The sequence below is a fragment of the Herpailurus yagouaroundi genome, unplaced genomic scaffold (genome assembly GCF_014898765.1).
Source record: "Herpailurus yagouaroundi ecotype Mexico unplaced genomic scaffold, PumYag 184, whole genome shotgun sequence".
NCBI classification, from domain to species: domain Eukaryota; kingdom Metazoa; phylum Chordata; class Mammalia; order Carnivora; family Felidae; genus Herpailurus; species Herpailurus yagouaroundi.
This window is the reverse complement of record NW_024412415.1, coordinates 9,253,257-9,274,355: the sequence shown is the minus strand read 5'-3', so window position 1 is coordinate 9,274,355 and position 21,099 is coordinate 9,253,257. Positions and strand designations below refer to the sequence as shown.

The following is a 21,099-nucleotide window of genomic DNA, read 5'->3' as shown; positions in this document are numbered from 1 at the left end:
TGTCAGGTAGGGTGGTTAAATTTCTGATGTTAAACTTCTAGTGTCTTTGGCCTGAAGAACCAAAAGATAAGGCTCTAGGCAAACACACCTATTGGGAAGTAAAAGGAGAATCCTGGAAAATAGAGAAGCCTCAAACTCTTGTGAATGAACTCTACTGAAATCTTGACAGAGTGTGGAACTATGCATGTGTAGAACAGACTCTAAGAAGTTCAGCTAAGGGTGAAAGAACTGAATTGAGATTTCATCTACCTAAGAAACAGAGTTTGCAGTTTGAGTCAACCAATTTACATACCTACTAAAACAAAAATAAAAAAAAAATCACTCTTTGGGGCACCTGGGTGGCTCAGTCGGTTAAGCATCAGATTTCGGCTCTGGTCATGAACTCACGGTTTGTGAGTTGGAGCCCCACGTCAGGCTCCTGCTGATAGCTCAGAGCCTAGAGCCTGCGTCAGATTCTGTGTTTCCCTCTCTTTCTGCCCCTCCTGCGCGCACACACCACACTTTCAAAAATAAACATTAAAAAATAAAAAAAAAATCGGCACTCTTCAGAGGAATATAAAGGAATTCAGAGTCTCCACAATAGTAACATTTATAACATCCAGCATATATTCCAAAATTACTCATATACAGAGAATCAGGAATGTAACCTATTCTCAAGTTAAAAGACTATCTTAATCTTAAAATACTCAAATGTTGGAATTAGCAGGAAAGGATTTGAAACTTGTGAAAAATATGTATTAGTAAAGAAAAGGAAAATGATGCACAGGAAAATATACTCATAAAGAATGAGTATTAGGGGATATGGGTGGCTCAGTGGGTTGTGTCTGACTTCAGCTCAGGTCATGATCTCACGGTTTAAGTTTGAGCCCCACATCAGGCTCCCTGCTATCAGCACAGAGCCCACTTTAGATACTCTGTCTCCCCCTTTCTCTGGCCCTTCCCCACTTGTACATGCTCTCTCTCAAAAATAAATATTTTTAAAAAATGAGTATTAAATAATCAAATGGATATTCTAATGTTGAAATATACGAAACTGGAAATAAACTGGTTGGGCTAAAAGCAGAATGGAGAAGCCTGAGGAGAGAATCCATGAAATTAAAGATCAATAGAAATTACTCAGTATGAAGAGCAGAAGAAGAGTAAAAGAGAAAAAGGAAGAGATCTTCAAGGACCTGTGGGCAATATAAAAAAACCAACATACTACATTGGAGTGCCAGAAGGAGAGGTAAAAGAATGGGGAAGAAGAAAAAATACTTGAAAATGTAAGGGCTGAAAACGTCCCAAAGTTAGTGAAAGGCATAAATTGACAGATTCTGTAAGCTCAGCACACCCTAAGAAGGATAAAGACAAAACCATGCAAACCATAAGTTTAACAATGAAGAAAACCATGACTAGGTACCTCACAGTCAAACTGTTGAAAGCCAAAAATAAAAGGAAAAATCCAGAAAGCAACCAAAGAAAACATGTTATATACAGGAGGGTAATCATGAAGGCCAGAAAGAATAGAAAATCTTTAAAATGCTGAAAGAAAAACTTGACAATCCAGAATTACAGATTCAGTAGTATAGCATTCAAGAATGAAAGTGAAATAAAAATAATGTCAGTTAAAAGAAAACCAAGATAATTCATTACTAGCAGATTTGCACTACAAGAAATGCTAAAGTTTGGTCTAAAAGGAAATGATACCAGGTGGAAACTTGACTCTTCATCAGGGAGTGAAGAACATCAGAAAAAGTAAATAAGTGGATAAATACAAATCTTGTCCTTTTAATTTCTTAAAACAACATACAACTGTTTAATAAAGGTGCATCATCTTGTGGAGATCATCACATCATATAGATATAAAACATACAACATAAAGCATGGAATGGGAGTTGGGGGTAAATTGACCTATATGGCTACAAGGTTTGTAAAATGTACTTGAAGTGGCAAATTATTATTATTATTTTTTATGTAACCTTTTTTTTTTTAAGTTTTATTTTTTAAAATTTACATCCAAATTAGCATATAGTGCAACAATGATTTCAGGAGTAGATTCCTTAGTGCCCCTTCCCCATCCCTCCCCCCACAACCCCTCCCGTAACCCTCAGTTTGTTCTCTGTATTTATGAATCTCTTCTGTTTTGTCCCCCTCCCTGTTTTTATATTATTTTTGTTTCCCTTCCATTATGTTCATCTGTTTTGTCTCTTAAAGTCCTCATATGAGTGAAGTCATATGATTTTTTTCTTTCTCTGGCTAATTTCACTTAGCATAATACCCTCCAGTTCCATCCACGTAGCTGCAAATGGCAAGGTTTCATTCTTTTTGATTGCCAAGTAATACTCCATTGTATATGTATACCACATCTTCTTTATCCATTCATCCATCGATGGACATTTGGGCTCTTTCCATACTTTGGCTATTGTTGATAGTGCTGCTATCAACATGGGGGTGCATGTGTCCCTTTGAAACAGAGCACCTGTATCCCATGGATAAATGCCTAGTAGTGCAATTGCTGGGTCGTAGGGTAGTTCTATTTAGTTTTTTGAGGAACCTCCATACTGTTTTCCAGAGTGGCTGCACCAACTTGCATTCCCACTAAAAAAATTTTTTTAAAATATTTATTTGTTTTTAGAGGGAGAGAGTGTGAGCAAGGGATGAACAGAGAGAGAGAGAGAGACACAGAATCTGAAGCAGGCCCCAGGCTCTGAGCTGCCAGCACAGAGCCCAATGTGGGCCTCGAGCTCATGAACCGTGAGATCATGACCTGAGTCGAAGTCAGACGCTTAACTGAATGAGCCACCCAGGTGCCCCCTGAAGTGGCAAATTATTAACACGGAGTACAGGGTAAAATGATAGGGTGCATTTTGTAGTTCCTGGAGCACTCATGGTAGAGAAAATGTGAAGAAGCACTGCTAAAAAGCTAGTAGAAAAATTAAAGTGAATAATCCAAAAGAAGACAGGTACAGCCTAAGAGAAATAACGGTAGACCTAATCCAACCATATCAATTTTTTAATATTTATTTTTAAATAATTTATTTTGAGGTGGGGGAGGGGCAGAGAGAGAGGGAGAGAGAATCCTAAGCAGGTTTCATGCTGTCAGCGCAGAGCTCCACACAGGGTGTGATCCCATGAACCATGCGATCATGACCCAGGCTGAAATCAGGAGTCAGACGCTCAACTGACTGAGCTACCCAAGGAGCCCCTGTGTTTGTTTATTTTTGAGAGAGAGAGAGGGAGACAGAGGATCTGAAGTCAGCTCTGTGCTGACAGTAGTGAACCCAATCAGGCCCTCGAACTTATGAACTGTGAGATCATGACCTGAGCTGAAGTCAGATGCTCAACTAACATAGCCACCCAGGTGCCCCTATCAAGAATTTTATTTAGTATAATGGAATAGATATTCTGATTCAGTGCATACAGACAGATTGGCTAAAAGTAAATGCATGGAAAAATGTGTCTTTCAGTCAGTAAGCATAACAAGGCTAGAATGGCTATGTTCATGTCAGATAAAGTAGAGTTCAAGATAAAGTGTGTTGGGACCCCTGGGTAGCTCACTCGGGTGAGCATCTGACTCTTGATTTTGGCCCAGGTTATGATCTCACAGTTCATGGGTTCAGGCCCCACATCAGGTTCTGTTTTGGGGGTGTGGAGTCTGCTCGAGTTTCTCTCCCTCTCTCTCCCTCTCTCTCCCACATCTTTCTCTGCCTCTACCCTGCTTGCTGTCTCTTTCAAAATAAATGAGCTTAAAAAAAATTAAGCGTGTTGCCAGAGTTTAGGGGGTCTTTTCATAATGATAAAAATGTCAATTCATGACATTATCATAAACACATATGTGCCAAACACCACAGCTTCATAATACATCAAGCAAAAATTGATACAATTAAAGAAAAGGGGTGCCTGGGTGGCTCATTAAGTGTCCAACTCTTGGTTTTGGCTCAGGTCATGATCTCGCAGTTCATAAGATTGAGCCCAATGTCAGGCTCTGTGCTGACAGTGCAGAGCTTGCTTGGGATTCTCTCTCTCACCTCTCTCTCTGCCCCTCCCCTGCTCATGCTCACTCTCTCTCAAAATAAACTAAAAAAAAATTTAAAAAATGGGTAACAATCATAGAGACTTTAACATTCTTCTCAATAACTGATAGCTAAAGAAACAAAAAAATCAGTATAGATCTGCACCCAACTACTACAGAATACATTTCTTTTCCCCAAGTGTATTTATAAACCAGATACCAGGTTGTAAATCATGTCTCAATAAATTTGAAAGGATTGAAATAATATAGAATATATTCTTTGACCATGATGGGATTAAAGTAGAAATCAAGATGACTAAAATATCCCACAAATATTTGAAAATTCAGTTAAACTTCTAAACCTATATCAATGAAGAAATCACAAGAGAGATAGTGATTTGAACTGGATGGTGAAAATACAGCATCAAAATTTGTGGGATAATGGTAGTAGCCAAGAGGAGCCTGAGGAGGCATCATGACCAAATGTAATGTGGTATCCTGGTTGAAATCCTGGAAGAGAAAAAGGATATTAGGTAAAAAATCTCATTGGGGTGCCTGGGTGGCTGAGTTGGTTAAGTGTCTGACTTCAGCTCAAGTCATGATCTCATAGTTCATGAGTTCAAGCCCTACCTACATCGAGCTCTGTACTGACAGTGTGAAGCCCGCTTGGGCTTCTCTCTCTCTCTTTCTCTGTCTCTCTGCTTCTACGCCCCTTGCATGTACTCTCTCTCAAAAATAAATAGATAAGCATTTAAAAAAAATATATGGAAATAAAATATGGAGTTAAATTAATAATTATCAATATTGGTTTATTAATTATGACAAACTATTATACTAATGCAAGGTATAAATAATACAGGAAACTAGGAGTGGTATATAGGGGTGCTTTACTATTTTTGCAATTTCTCTGTAAATCTAAAACTATTCTGATATACATAGTTTATTAAAAATGCTTTAAAAATTTGTAGGATGCAGTTAATGGCATGCTTAGAGGGAAGTATATAACTTTAAACACTTATTTTAGAAAAAGGAGGTCTAAAGATAGTGACCTAAAGTTCTACCTTATGGAGCTAGTAAACAAAGAGCAAGATAAATCCAATGTAGACAGGAGGAGAGAAATGATAACGACAACAGAAGCAATCAGTGAAATAGAAAAAGACAAACAATAGGCAAAATTACAAAGCCAGAAGTTCTTTGAAAAGATTAATAATGTTGATAAACCCATAGATACACTAATAAAAACAACACAAATTACTAATATCAGGAATGCAAGGGATTTATCACTACAGATCATGTAGAACAATAAGGGGATATTATAAACAACCTTACGCCAAAATATTTGACAATGTAACTGTGCAGTTTCTTGAAAATATCAACATACTAAAGCTGTCACAAGTTGAAACAAAATCTAAATAAACTCATATTAAAGAAACGGGATAATGATAAAAAAAAAAAAAAACTTCCATAAAGAAAACTCAGGGCCATAATGGTTTCATTGATGAATTCTCTCAAGTACTTTTTGTTTGTTTGTTTTTGTTTTTTAAGTAGGCTTCACCACCGTGCAGAGCCCAATGCGGGGCTTGAACTCATGATCCTGAGATCAAGATCCTAGCTGAGATCAGGTCTGATGCTCAACTGACTGAGCCATCCAGGCGCCCTGAATTCTGTGAAGTATTTAAAGAAGAAATAGGGGCATCTTGGTGGCTCAGTTGGTTAAGTGTCCGACTTTGGCTCAGGTCATGATCTCACAGTTTTTGGGTTCAAGCCCCGTGTCAGTCTCTGTGCTGACAGCAGGGAGCCTGGAGCCTGCTTCAGATTCTGTGTCTCCCTCTCTCTCTGCCCCTCCTCTGCTCGTACTCTGTCTCTCAAAAATAAACATTAAAAAAAATTAAAGAAGAAATAACATCAATCTTAAACTTCCAGAAAATAGAAGGGAATCGCTTCCAAACTCATTTCACTAGTGCATCATTACCCTAATAACTAAAACCAGATAAAGATGTTACAGATTTAAAAGAAAATTACAGAAACATGCCTTATGTACATAGAGCCCCGTATGATTCTGAGCAAAATATTAACAAATCATAATACATTACAATTAAGTGATCTTTCTGATACAGCAAATAGAGTAAAATGTTATATGGCAGAATCTAGGTAATAGATATAGGGATATATGGGAACCTGGATGTGGGATGTTCACTATGAGAACCTTTCAGCATTTTTGTGTTTGAAATTTTCCAAAACACAGTATAGGGAGAAAAGAGAATATTATGAACAGATTTGTATTTTAAAGAGATTACTTCTGCTGCAGTGTAAGGAATTGGGAAAGTACAGGAATACCTGAGAGTCGTTTGAGAGAGGGTGCTGGGACCTGTTAGGAGGATATTATACAGCTGTTCTTTTTAAGGTGACAATTTCAAGGTAAATTAGAGCTCTGGGAAAATTTCCATGCTGTTGGAATGCTGAACTTTTGAACAGTACCAAATTTTGTCTAAGCATATTTTTTTTTACTACTTACTTATTGAGATATTTGGATCTCTCACTGTATGCATGTGAGCTTTTAGTAAACAGTAGATTTTTGACATTTACAAAGTGATATTGAGGAGTTTTGCAAATTCAAAAATTTGCAGACACCACTGCTTTAGCACATAAATTCCTCCCTAAAATCTGATGAAATATATGGTGACCTTTGCAGACTCAACAATTTTTTAAATATAGGACGGAGGCATTTAGGAGGCTATTTTTTAAAAAAAATTGTTTTCATGTTTATTTTTGAGAGAAAGAGTGCGAGCAGGAGAGGATCAGAGAGAGAGGGAGACAAGCATCTGAAGCAGGCTCCAGGCTCCCTGCTGTCCACACAGAGCCTGACGTTGTGCTTGAACCCATGAACCATGAGATCATGACATGAGCTGAAGTCAGACACTTAACTGACTGAGCCACCCAGGTGCCCCTAGAAAGCTATTAACGTCAATTAAACTGCTAAAGTAAATGTTTTACTGTATTACACCATGACTATAGTTAACCATGAACTTAAAAATCTCTACAAAAAGAATAGTGAAGATGATTGTTATTATAATCATACTTGTATAAAGTGGATGAAGATTATTGAACATATTGTTAGCAAGAAGATGCATGGAGAACAATGAAGCTTTTTGAGGAGAATGTTGGGCAAGTTAGCTAGAGTCACTCATTAGCTTGCAGGGATTGTAATTCATGCCACAGAATTTAAAATTTCATGTCACAGAATTTTAAATTATAATATCTATAAAAGATGGATTGAATACAGGAATAAAAATTTTTTAAATTGCTAAATAAATGCAACAAGCTACCCAGTTATACTTTTAAAACAGTGGTCACATAACCTATCCTTGGGTTTATGATCTACTCTGTTATATGATGATAACATTTGTTAGTATTTTATATTGCCTCGTTAAGGTTGGTGTTACCCCAGTTTCTTTTTTTTTAATTTTTTTTTTTCAACGTTTATTTATTTTTGGGACAGAGAGAGACAGAGCATGAACGGGGGAGGAGCAGAGAGAGAGGGAGACACAGAATCGGAAACAGGCTCCAGGCTCTGAGCCATCAGCCCAGAGCCCGACGCGGGGCTCGAACTCCCGGACCGCAAGATCGTGACCTGGCTGAAGTCGGACGCTTAACCGACTGCGCCACCCAGGCGCAGTTTCTTTTTCAGTTACTTTTCATTCTAAGATATAATGCTTGCCAGGTGCCAGAATTGAGTAAAGAATTGGAACCTGATGGTAGTTCTGAGTTAAGGGATCTGTAGTCCACCCTTTCCATTTTCCTTGCCTGGTAATGGGCAAGCTTCACTTGAGTACCGGGCAAGCTTCACTTGAGAGGGGCACAACTTTTAATGCCTTTTTCTGAGTCACAGACTTAACTTCCGGTCTTTGTGTTAGCCCTATGCTTACTAATAAAGAGTGGTTAGTACATGTACTCTTGCTAAGCGTTGTGGTAGGGCAGATAATATAAAAAGTAGGAATGCTAGCGAGTAAAATGCTTATAAGTTTATGCTCAAAGATACTGGATGCAGGAAGCCACCAATCACTTGCCTTGGGAATCAGGGCCAGCCAAGACTTAGAACTAGCAAATATGACAGCTACCTACAATTGCCTTTGAAAGTTCTGGTTATAGGTTGATGTGATAAAAAATACTTTCTGACCTTTATTACCAGCTCACTTCTTCCTTAGCTAGGAGCCTTGGAACTTTCTAGGGAGGCCCACTGAGCAAAGTGAGGACCCTCCCAGAGTGCCTCCCAGAAATGCCCGTCATATCTTTGCTCTGTAACCTTCTGGGCAACCTAGGGGTAGTAGGAAAAACTTGCTCTGTCACTGAGCACTGTTACCTCTCTGTTACCCTGTTTTGCTCATCAGAAATCCATTACTTTTTTGTTCAAGGTTGAGATGGAGGCACACAGTTAGTTACCTTTGGAATTCAGAAAAGGGATTCTAATCTGAGTACCACTCTCCCCACCTCAACAAACCAAAATCAAGCTTTTTCTTTCGTTTTTAGGTTTTTATTTACTTAAGTACACCCAACCTGGGGCTTGAATTCACAACCCCAAGATCAAGAGTCACATACTCCTTCGACTAAGCCAGCCAGGCACCCCTAAGCTTTTTTTTTCTTCTTCACTGTTTCACAGTGTATTATTGTCCTGTAAAGTCTGAGTTGGCTTTAATTAGGTCAGAGTTCAAATATCTTAAGAACTATTGAGTTTATTGTAATGAATCTTAGGAGGTTTATAAACAGATCCCATCCTCATGGGAAGGTGAGGGAGACCAGACATAACCTACCATCAAACAGCCTGTACTTACTTACATTGCAGGTTGTTTATTTTTATTTTTTTTCAATATATGAAATTTATTGTCAAATTGGTTTCCATACAACACCCAGCGCTCATCCCAAAAGGTGCCCTCCTCAATACCCATCACCCACCCTCCCCTCCCTCCCACCCCCCATCAACCCTCAGTTTGTTCTCAGTTTTTAAGAGTCTCTTATGCTTTGGCTCTCTCCCACTCTAACCTCTTTTTTTTTTTTTTCCTTCCCCTCCCCCATGGGTTTCTGTTAAGTTTCTCAGGATCCACATAAGAGTGAAACCATATGGTATCTGTCTTTCTCTGTATGGCTTATTTCACTTAGCATCACACTCTCCAGTTCCATCCACGTTGCTACAAAGGGCCATATTTCGTTCTTTCTCATCATTGCAGGATGTTTAAACAGTAAAATGAGATAATGTGACAGTGTTGCACATAAAGTTCTTTGACACCAAACAGTGTTTTTCAGCCTTGAGTTACATAATAAATATTTGGAGAAATATTGTAACATTGATGTTTGAGATGGACTACAGAGTTGTGAGATAGCGGTTACTGGGAAAGGTGTCTTTCTGACCTATTTAAATCACTTTTGAGTGACTACCCTTGTATAAGGGTGGGGATAATGAGCATAATGAGGCACAAAATGGAGTCTCTGGAAATTCCAGTGTAAATAATTCTCTGCCTACACAACTGTATTTCTTTTTATTAATAAGTGATGTGGATGATTCTGTTGTACTGCTTGGGTTTAGAACTTCTTTATATACTGGGGGGCAGGAGCCAAGGCAGGAATCTTTAATGGGTGGAACAGTTGGGTGAAGGGAGGATAGATAGACCTGTAAGGTCTTACAGGTTTATCACATTGAAGAATAGATAGCAAAAATGAAGAATAGAAATCTGTTAGGACTCCTGTATGACTAAATACAGGAATCTGAAGGAAAAGAATCAGTAATATGGTTTTTGTCCACAGGCATGGTAATTGTATTGACAGAATAGCAATTAGAATGTTGAGAAAAGGTATTTATTATGGGACTTTTAAGGCTGTTATGACTAAGAAATATCACAGATATTTCTCACAGTTTGGGGAAAATTGGAAAAATTTCATAGTGGGTATTTCTAAGTGATATGGGAGGAAAACTCAAGGGGGTTAAAGTGAGAATGGCAGTAGTTGAATTGTTTTTATATACTTACTTGACTTGTGTAATGTAACCTCTCAAGCACTTTGAGATTGCAGAGTTGGGCGGTTTCTATTTCCTTGACTTCTAATCCTTAAGACCTTGAAAGAGAGCAGTGGTTCCCATCGAGAAAGCTGTGAGCTAATTTGAGTATTTCAGAGAGCTTAATGGAAATCGTATATTAACCCAGATTAAAGATATGGAAATTAAAGTTCCTTTGTCTTTGGCTGGAATCCTGTCAATTCAGTACTTAAATACTAGGTCTTCCTTATTGATTAAATGCTTTGTTAGCAGTTATACTTTTTAATTTTTTTGCAGACGTTAAAATGAATTTACTTAATTCATGCAGAGTCGAAACATGGAGCTTGTGAAAGGAAAAATAAATAATAAGAGGGAGTCTTTGGTTAACAGGTTGATAGAGAATATTTTATTTTATCTTCATTTATTTAAATCCAAATTAGTTAACATACAGTGTAGTATTGGTTTCAGGAGTAGAATTTAATACTTCGTCTCTTACATATGACACCCAGTGCTCATCCCAACAAGTGCCCTCCTTAATGCCCATCACCCATTTAGCCCATCCTCCCACCCACCTCCCCTCCAGCAACCCTCAGTTTGTTCTCTGTACAGAGTCTCTTATGGTTTGCCTCCCTGTCTGTTTTTATCTTCTTTTTCCTTCCCTTCCCCTATGTTCATGTTTTTCTCGAATTCCACGTATGAGTGAGATCATATCATATCTTTCTCCAACTGACTTATTTCGCTTAGTGTAATACCCTCTAGCTCCATCCACGTTGTTGCAAATGGCCAGGATTTCATTCTATTTCATTGCCAAGTAGTGTTCCGTTATATATATATGTATGTATGTATATACATGTGTACACACACACACACCACGTCTTCTTTATCCATTCATCAGTCAGTGGACATTTGGGCTCTTTCCATAATGTGGCCATTGTTGATAATGCTGCTATAAACGTTGCGGTGCATGTGCCCCTTCGAATCAGCATTTTTGTATCCCTTAGAGAAATACCTAGTAGTGCAATTGGTGGGCCATAGGGTAGTTCTATTTTTAATTTTTTGAGGAACCTGCATACTGTTTTCCAGAGTGGTTGCACAGGAATATTTTATTATATGACTTTATTTCTGTATCCATTTACTAGGAGTTAATTGGCTAGTTAGTGCTTAGTTCTTACTTGACTAAATATATAAAAACACCACAATAGCTGTTGTTACTTGTGCCAGAAAGTCAAACTTTTTCATCAACTCTGTTGCTTCTAAGTTTTTTGTTCCTGTTTTGCTTTGATGATTAATAACTTGAAGCAATATTAAAAACATTTCTGTACAGGATAGAGCTGGGCTGGCTCAGTTGAGCGTATGACTCTTGATGTCAAAGTTGTGAGCTCAAGCCCCACGTTGGGTGTAGAGATTACTTAAAATCTTAAAAAAAAAATTCTGGACATATCTTCTTTATGATTGTTTCCCCAACTCTTACAACAGTGCTTGGTGCTCAATAAATGCTTGTTGAATGAAACAAAATACTGTGTGTAAATAGTAATTAAAGTCGAAGTAAACATTAAGATATAAGAGAATTAAAAGAATAATGATGCATTGACACTGAGTACCAGAGTGATTTATGTTAATTTTGAGATCTAAGAGGTAGTAGCAGTACTAGAAGCGCAAATAATACTGTACTTATTCATAAAGGTCTTTTTCTTTGTTGTATTAGGTAGTTGACATTCAGCTTTCTCAAATGGCCAAAATTTTACCTTATAATCTTGTTTTGGTGTGTTTTTTTTAAAAAAGTTATTTTAGTTTAGAGAGAGTGCACTAGCTGGGGAGAGGGGCAGAGGGCAGGGGTGGGGGAATAGGGAAGGAATCTTGAACAGGCTCCACCCTCAATGTGAAGCCCAGTGTGGGACTCGATCCCATGACCCTGCGATCATGGCCTAAGCTGAAATCACGAGTCAGATGCTCAACCAACTGAGCTACCCAAGCGCCCCTTGTTGAATGAAATTATTTCAGACATTCAGGAATCGTATGAAGTGGGTTACAATAGCAAGGAAATTGCTGAGTGACCAGAAGTAGAAAACTGTAGGTCTCTTCCTTACTGGTCCTTCCACCATGTTATCTAGGAGTAGTTATAGATTAAATTAGGGTAGTTTATAACTTCATTACTTCACAATTTTAAGGTCCCTAAGGAGTGAATCCAGGCAAGGAAGCAGATATGTCTGTTAGAGCCTGGTGTTTCATGTGTGGAAGGAAAAACAGTGATGCTTGGGAAGTGAAATTAAATTCTCATGTAAGGCATCTTTGAAGGGACATAAGAGAAAAATATGCTGGCGCTAGAGGATTGTAAAATAAGCCTTCTGGTTTTAATCCAAACCTCAGTATTTACTCAGCTCTATCTCACATTTGGTAACCAAAGATAGTTCCATTTGGAACAGTTCTACAAATGCTTGTGGGATGCCCGCATTATGGCAAACATGGTTTTAAGTGCTAGATCTATACTAGTGAACAAAATATACAAAGTCCCTGGAAATAGAATTAAGAATTAAAAATAAATATATGCTATTTCGGGTAGTAAGAGATACTTGCCTCAGATATCTTTTGCTGTTTAACAAGCTAGCCCAAAATTTCCTGGCTTAAAAGAAATATCTTACTGTCTCTTAACATTCTGAGGGTTGAAAAGGCTCGTCTGCATGATTCTTTAAGTCGTCTTACTTGGGGACCCTCCTTGGCAGCTTACCTGACATGGCTCATTCACCCAACATGGCTGTCAGATGGTGCTGGTCATTGGGTGCTCAGCTGGGCCTCAGTTCTTTTCCCCTTGTCCTCTCCTTGTGGCTTGGGCTTCCCACAGCCTGTGGCCGGGGAAGGGAAAATGAACTACACCTTCAATGGGTGGTGGTGATAAGATTAAATTGCAAAAGAACACACAGGGTGGGAGATAATGCTGTGGCCCTCTACCGAAACAGCCTACCACAGTGCTATTAAAAATATAAAAATCAGGTAGCATACCCAGGAGTTCCATGGATCTGCGTCTTCCTTCAACGGTATTTGGATGTATCAGACCCAGGGATACCCCTTCTTCCGGCCTTCTACCACTCTCCAACCTCTTTTCCAGTCACAACCTTCAGATCCATCTTCTAAGCTATCCGTTGCCTCTGAGACCAGCTAACACTGTGGTTTTTGGTTTTGTATTTATTTATTTATTTATTTATTTTTGAACGTTTATTTATTTTTGGGACAGAGAGAGACAGAGCATGAACGGGGGAGGGGCAGAGAGAGAGGGAGACACAGAATCGGAAACAGGCTCCAGGCTCTGAGCCGTCAGCCCAGAGCCCGATGCGGGGCTCGAACTCCCGGACCGCGAGATCGTGACCTGGCTGAAGTCGGATGCTTAACCGACTGCGCCACCCAGGCGCCCCATTTGGTTTTGTTTTTAAGATTAGTTCCTTATTGCCAAACATGAGCTCCTGGATTTGTCAGAATTATTGCCCTGAGGTGGTGGCTGCTGTCAACCTCCTGGTCAACCTGTATCTGCAGGTTTCCTACACCTACTTCTCTCTGGGCTTATATATCAACCATGATGTTGTGACACTGGCACTTCTACAAGTTAACTGAGGAGAAGTGTGGGGGTGCCCACTGTCTCCTCAAGATGCAAAAACTAGTGGGTGGCCGCACCCTCTAACACAATATGCAGAAGCTGTCCCAAAATGGGTGGGGTGAAACCTTGGACACTAGGGGAGACACTATGGTCTTGGAGAAGAAACTGAACCAGGCCTTTTTGTATCTGCATGCCTTGGGTTTTGCCCATGCAGACCCTCATCTCTGTGATTTCTTGGAGAGGCATGTACTTGATGAGCAGGTGAGACCATCAAGAAGATGGGCAACCACCTGACAAACCTCTGCAAGCTGGCTGGTCCCCAGGCTGGGCTGGGCAGGTATCTCTTCCAAAGGCTCACCCTCAAGCATGACTGAGAGCCTCTGGGGCCCTCTGAGGGGCCCTCTGGCATCCCGGTGGTATCAGGCTTCTGCCTGAGCCTCTCCCTGCAGCCTCTAGGCAGCTTTTTAACTGCCATGGAGCCCTCTCCCAAACCGTGGACCAAATGAAAACAATAAAGCTTTTGCAGCAAAAAATGAAATAAGCAGATCAATAGGAAGAAGGAATGGGGAGCAAAAGATATAGGATTGTATAGGTCAGGTAACGCCTCCCTGATGAAGCAACATTTTAGATACTTGAGAGAATGAGCTATGAGAGCCATAAGGACATCTTAAGGAAGCATATTCCAGGCAGAGAGAATAGGGCATATAGAAACTCTAAGGTAGGAGAATCCTTGGTGTGATCCAGGACTAGCAAGAAGGGCAGTGTGGTGGGGCATGGAGTTAGATTGAGAGAAGCAGATATTGTGGCCAATGGCGAGGGACTGGATGTCCTGTGAGTGAGATGGGAATCTGTTGGAAGATTTTCCGCAGAGAAGTTAAGTGATCTGACTTAAATTTTAAAAGAATCCTGTTGTGAGAATCTTTGGCTCCTGTTTTGAGAATAGACTATGAGAGGACACGAGTGGAGCTAGAGACTCAGGTCAGTAGGCTAGTGCCATGTGAGATGACAGACCTGCTAAGTAGTGAGGCAGGGGTGGGTTTGGGATGCATTTCAGCATGGGAGTGGCAGGATTTGCTGATGAGGGTGGATATGGGGTGAGAAAGAGGGATCGAGGATGACTTCCAAAGTTCGAATTTTCATTTACCAGCGTGGGAAGACTGGGAAGAGCAGGGTGGAGGTGAGGTAGACGCAAGACTTGTACGTTTAGCTTGCGTTGAGGTGAATCTAAGAGGACATCTGGGGAGAAAAAGGTTGCTAATTGTTACTTCCTCATTGCAGGTGTGACGTTGAGTGCTTCAGATCTGGTCACTATGGTACGAGAACGAAAATGCATATTGTGCCACATTGTGTACACCTCAAAAAAGGTAATAAATAGAAGAGGGAGAATCCAAGGCTTTTGTGACTGATTTTTTTTTCCCCCAGAGACATCACGTGGAATTTGTAGATAGGCGAAAGCTTTTAATGGTGTCTTGTTTCCTAAACCATAGTCTCATTCCACTGGTTTCTTTTTTGCTGCCTCATGAAGCCAATAACTGCATTATTAAATCTCTACCCAGAATTTGAAGATACTCAAAAATCAATAATAAATAGTTACTAATTTAGTCAGTAACTAGTTACGGAGAAGATGCCTTAAAATTCACTTTATTTGAAGTTATACTATTATCTGAGGAGCTAAGGATATAGCATTTGTTGTCTGTACCCGCATTCTGCTTCTGGCCCATGCTTGTGAAAAGTGTAGCACATCAAAACTGGTGTTAACAATACCCTAGATGTCCACAAGGTGGGAGTGTTGCTCAGAGAAAAAACACATCTTTCAGAACTGAAAAGAACTTGTACCTTAGGGAAATTGACTGCAATTTGTCTCACTTTTTGCTTTTTCTTGACTGTGTCGTTTGTTTTTTGTTTTTTTTTTTTTAATTTTTTTAACGTTTATTTATTTTTGAGACAGAGACTGAGCATGAATGGGGGAGGGTCAGAGAAAGGGAGACACAGAATCTGAAACAGGCTCCAGGCTCCGACCTGTCAGCACAGAGCCCGATGCGGGGCTTGAACTCACGGACCGAGAGATCATGACCTGAGCCGAAGTCGGCCGCTTAACCGACTGAGCCACCCAGGCGCCCCTCGTTTGGTTTTTAAGTAGTGCTGCTAGCTAGAATGCTGAGAGGTTTTTCTCTAAGCTTTTTTTTTTTTTTTTTTTTAATTTTTTTAATGTTATTTAGTTCTGAAAGAGAGAGGCCAGAGCACGAGCAGGGGAGGGGTAGAGAGAGAGGCAGACACAGAATGCAAAGCAAGCTTCACGCTCTGAGCTGTCAGCACAGAGCCTGACGTAGGGCTCAAACTCAAGAACTGAGAGATCATGACCGGAGCTGAAGTTGGACACTTAACCAACTGAGCCACCCAGGCACCCCTCTAAGCTTTTAAGATGTCCTGGATTGTCACTGAAAATTGAGAGAACTGGGAAGATTATCATGAGCTAAGTTAGTCAGAGAAGTTTGAGTGAACCTAGGAAGATGTTTGGGAGAAAGATGGTTTAAAGAAATAAAGAGAAAGATATTTTAGGTGGAATAACAACATGTACAAAAGTGAAGAGGTAGAATGGAGTATAACAGTTCTAGGAGTCTATCAGAAGGCTTATCCGATTAAAACAGTTTTGTTTTGGGAATAGTGGGACTGCAATATAATTTGTAATTTAAATGCAGATAGTTATAAACCATGTTGAATGCCAGGCTGAGGGGTTTGATTATGATCCATCCAGTAGGCTCGGGTAAAGAAATGTTTTTTGTTTGTTTGTTTTTCCTGTTTGGGATTTCTGTTAGTGATGGAAAAATCGGTTAGGAGTTTATTTATTTGTTCATTAATATTTTTTTAAAGTTTATTTACTTAGAGAAAATGCAAATGGGAGAGGGGCAGAGACAGAGGGGGAGAATCCCAAGCAGGCTCCATGCCGCCAGCACATGGAGCCCCACATGGGGCTTGAACTCATGAACCCACGAGATTGTGACCTGAGCCAAAATCAAGAGTCTGACACTTAACCAACTGAGTCACCCAGGCACCCAGTTGGGATTCTGAAATCATGTTTAATAATATGGCTCATATCTTTTACAAAAGTAAAAGAACGATTCTTCTAGTTTAAAATTTTTTTGACCAAGGTTTATGCTAATTTGTAATAAGTAGAAATTCCTTATGGCTCCTTGCAGATTGGAGGGAGATGGGAACTAGAGAAGATGTGAGAAGGATAGGCAGACACTCAGGTATGGTTTCAGACTTTCCTGGTGTAGGAGCCCTATCTTGTGATATCTCATAATTTTGCCATTTTAAGTCTTTGGACGTTTCTTCTACTCTAGTTTAAAACGTTTTTGTCTCTTTATATTTTTCCATGGGTCATAATGAAGTTAAATTAAGAGCTGTGATTGATTACCTACTCCTGCCTTAGGAAATGCCAATGATAGGTTTCTTTTTTTTTTTTAATATTTGTTTTTGAGAGAGAGTGAGCGAGCATGAGCAGGGGATGGGGGGAGGGAGGTCAGAATTTCTGAAGCGGGCTCTGAGCTGACAGTTGAGAGCCCGATGTGGGGCTTGAACTCACGAACCATGAGATCCTGACCTGAGCCTAAGGTGGATGTCTAACCGACTGAGCCATCCAGGTGCCCTGTCAATCATAGGTTTTTAAGTGAGGGAATGTGTGATTTAAGTGTTAAGATTAATGTGGTGTTGTGGTGCGTGGGTGGCTCAGTCATTTGAACCTCCAACTTTTGATTTAGGCTCAGGTCATGATATCGAGCTTCGTGGGTTCAAGCCCCACCTCGGGTTCCGTGCTGACAGTACGGAACCTGCATAGGATTCTGTCTCCCTCTCTCTCTGCCCCTCCCCTCACATGTGTTTTCTCTCTCTCTCTTTTCAAAAATAAATAAATATTAAAAAAAAAGTTAATGTGGTCTAAGAAATTAGCAGAATGGGTTAGTTGAAAGGAATAACTCTGATAGTTTTAGATAGATTATGAATAACTTATGTTGAAGCAGTGCTTTCCTCTAGTCTCCCAAACTAGCATAACCCTAATTTCTCCAAATATACTGTGGAGAAGAAAAAGAACCTAAATGTCCTAAGTATGGGGAAAAGCTGTATACTGCATCCCTGAGCATTCTGATGCTCGTTAATTTATGAAAGGCTGAGAAGCCCTGGAGTTAAGAAATACTAAAAAAAAAAAAAATAATAAATTTGTTGTTTTCAGTGTTTTCTAAATTTGTTCAACTGCCAAATCTTTTAAAAAAAAAATTCTTTCCTCCTTCTCCTTTAGAAAATATAACATTGTTAATATAGAAGAACTAAATAGAAGCTTGATAACTGAGCAAGTATGCGTTTGGGGCTATTACTCTAATACCGTGCCCATGGATCTTTCCTAGTTATTTTGAAAGCTCAGTTGTCACACTATTTGCATTCATTCCTTGGAGCAGGATGGGAGAGGATTTCAGATGTAAATTTAGGAAAAGATTTGTGAAGTGTTTTAGACAATCAAGTCATGTTAAAACAAGTTTTGAATGATACCATTTTTATAACTGAAATAGAATATAGAATTAATTTTTATATCAGAGAGGATGACCTATTTCAGTGAATGGTGTTTTGGTCAGAATGGTTGCAAGAAACAGAGGGACTTAAATTTAGCTCAAGAAAAGGGAATTTGGCACATGTAAATCTCATATAAGGGAAAATTGAACAAAGGCTTGCATAGGGATTTGAGTAGGTGTTGTATATTGTTCATGGATTTTTTTCATTGTTTATTATGTCACTAACTTGACTCAGCTTTCAGCTATGTAAGTGTACCTTGTAATTAGTGGCCAATCAGTTGTAGGTAGAAGGACGTCACATGTAAAGCCATCCTCCAAGTGAAGCATTTGTAGAGATAGGAAGGAAATGATGGTCATCTTCAATAAAATTGTCATTTAAGGGATGTATTTTGAATCACATCCCTGTTTGTCACACTGTAGTAAATAACTTAAAGTAAGAATAGGTTATTGAGTTGTACTCTTTGACAAATGAATTGTATATAATGAGAAATCTGAATGCACTAGATGGTTACAGTGCTTTGCTGTCAAAAACGTCAGGATCTGAGTTCTAGTTTGACCACTTGATTATCTCTGACTCTGAGAGGGCAAGACTGAATATTTTCACACTTACTCCTTCAGTGTCTAAGTCTGTACTTGGCATATAATAAGCAGTGATAAGTATTTGGTGAATAAATGAGTTAGCTCCTGTGTATCCTTGTATTCTTTTGAAATTAATAATATTCCCTCAGCAGTGTTGTGCAGTTCATGTGAAGAAATGTTTGAGGCACTTAAACACAGGGCACAGTTAATAGTAATAGTCAACAATTATAGTAGTCCTTTTATTATACATGTCAATAGCCATTCTTTAATTATGTCGTGCTGCATATGTATACTTGCCTGTGACAAAGGGATAGACATTTACAGCTTTTTGAGTTTTTGGAGGTGTGTGTGCATATGTTTTTAAGTGGAAGCTCTTCCTGCAGATTTTATTTTCTTCCCACTAAGAATGGGATGGAGGGAGGAGAGAACCTCGCAAATTTTCAAACATTTCATCAGAATCAAGCAAATCAGTGGAGGAGATTGGGCAGTGAAAATGAAAGCATGATTGAGCTGCTGTGTTCAAAGCAGTTTTCAAAGACTTCATAATCAACCATGGAGAAGTTCTGTATCTGTAACTTCTACCTAGAATTGATATATCCATCTGTTCATTCAGCAAATGTCGACAACCAGATGCTAAGCCCTGGCCAAGACTTGAGTAACAGTTGGAATTTGCTCTTGAGAAACTATCAGTTGAGTAGGGAAAGAAAATCTGGAGAAAAGTAGCCAAAGAGCTGAGAAGTTAAGTGATTTCAGAGATTTTTTTTTCTTTTTTAGATAATTGTAGTTAAATTCTTTATTTGGGGATAGAATTTAACCCACATAGTTTATCTTAAATATTTTGCCCCCCCCCAAGACAGTATACTTTCTAACCTTTTTGGAAAGCCATTTAATTGTTTTTTTTTTTTTCTTAACAGTTCTTTTATTTAAGAATGAAATATGCCCGGGGCGCCTGGGTGGCGCAGTCGGTTAAGCGTCCGACTTCAGCCAGGTCACGATCTCGCGGTCTGTGAGTTCGAGCCCCGTGTCGGGCTCTGAGCTGATGGCTCAGAGCCTGGAGCCTGTTTCCGATTCTGTGCCTCCCTCTCTCTCTGCCCCTCCCCCGTTCATGCTCTGTCTCTCTCTGTCCCAAAAATAAATAAACGTTGAAAAAAAAAAAAAAAAGAATGAAATATGCCCAAAACATAGCTGAAGAATTATGAGGAACTGGTTTCACTATTGAATTGAGAAGGGTAACCATGGCAAGGAACTTGAACCCTAGTTGTTGATTGAGTAAAAACAGAGGGATTTCTTTTCCCAAAACAACCCCCCCTTAGTTTAATCTGCTTTCTTTAATTTTGAAGGAGATGGACGAACACATGCGGAGCATGTTGCATCACAGGGAGCTTGAGAACCTGAAGGGCAGGTATGGGAACGGCTGTATTCCATAACTTGTGAATGTCGTGGGAGCTGAGTGCTGAGGGTGCCTGTTAGCTTATTTCATAGTAATCCTTCATAAGTGAATATTGTCCTATGACATAGAACTGTCTTTTAGAATTATTGATGAATATAGTAGTTTTTTTTGGCATTCAAAAAGGGTAAGTCTTTGTGTATCTAGAATGTGTAGAATTCACAGAAGCTCTAACAAGCAGATTGCAACAAAGGTGGGTGGGGATGGGCTGGTTCCTCATTAGTAAATATTCTCATCCAGACACACCAGTCTTGAAACTAAGACATTTCATGTTAATTGTCTCAGCAGTATTACAAATTATTTAAAAAAAAATTTTTTTTTAACGTTTATTTATTTTTGAGATAGAGAGAGACAGAGCATGAATGGGGGAGGGTCAGAGAGAGGGAGACACAGAATCTGAAACAGGCTCCAGGCTCTGAGCTGTCAGCACAGAGCCCAACTCGGGGCTCGAACTCACGGACCGAGAGATCATGACCTGAGCCGAAGTCGGCCGCTTAACTGACTGAGCCACCCAGGCGCCCCTCAGCAGTGTTACAAATTATTACCTGCCATAAACCTTTAGAGTTAGTGGGATAGTCTGAGAAGTCCAAAGTGCGCTAAATGGCAGCAAGTCTCTCATTAGTGTAAATAAAATCTGAGTGCAAACTTTGAATATTTAAGAATGCTGTTTTGTGATGCAAAAGTTGAGATGTTTAAAGAAAGAAAATCTAATAAGCACCTTTAAAAAATTAAATACAGCATATGTGTGTATTCCATGTCTCTCCCCCCTCCCCCCACATCTGTGGTTCTTTTTTGATGTTTTTCACTTACTTGAATTTGAGATTTGGAAACAGTATGGAATAGAGAAAGATTGGGAAACTGAGAAATATTAATTTTATCTTTTTTTTTTTTTTTTTACTTTGTGTCTTATTG

General features: G+C 39.3%; 1 protein-coding gene and 1 pseudogene across 7 annotated transcripts in view; both read left to right on the top strand.

Moving 5' to 3' along the window:
- The window catches only part of ZNF106 (zinc finger protein 106), a 63,795-nt gene that overhangs the window by 8,868 nt on the left and 33,828 nt on the right, over positions 1-21,099 (top strand). For 5 of the 7 annotated variants that reach the window (XM_040492398.1, XM_040492397.1, XM_040492396.1 and 2 more), the window contains exons 2-3: positions 14,878-14,963; positions 20,081-20,142. In XM_040492398.1, coding sequence (XP_040348332.1) covers positions 14,910-14,963; positions 20,081-20,142 — 116 coding nt within the window. In that variant the 5' untranslated portion in view covers positions 14,878-14,909. Of the gene's footprint in view, positions 1-14,877; positions 14,964-16,796; positions 16,851-20,080; positions 20,143-21,099 lie in introns of all 7 variants that reach the window. The other 2 variants (XM_040492399.1, XM_040492394.1) reach the window with 1 other exon arrangement.
- On the top strand, positions 13,436-14,132 carry LOC121041571 (ferritin light chain-like; annotated as a pseudogene).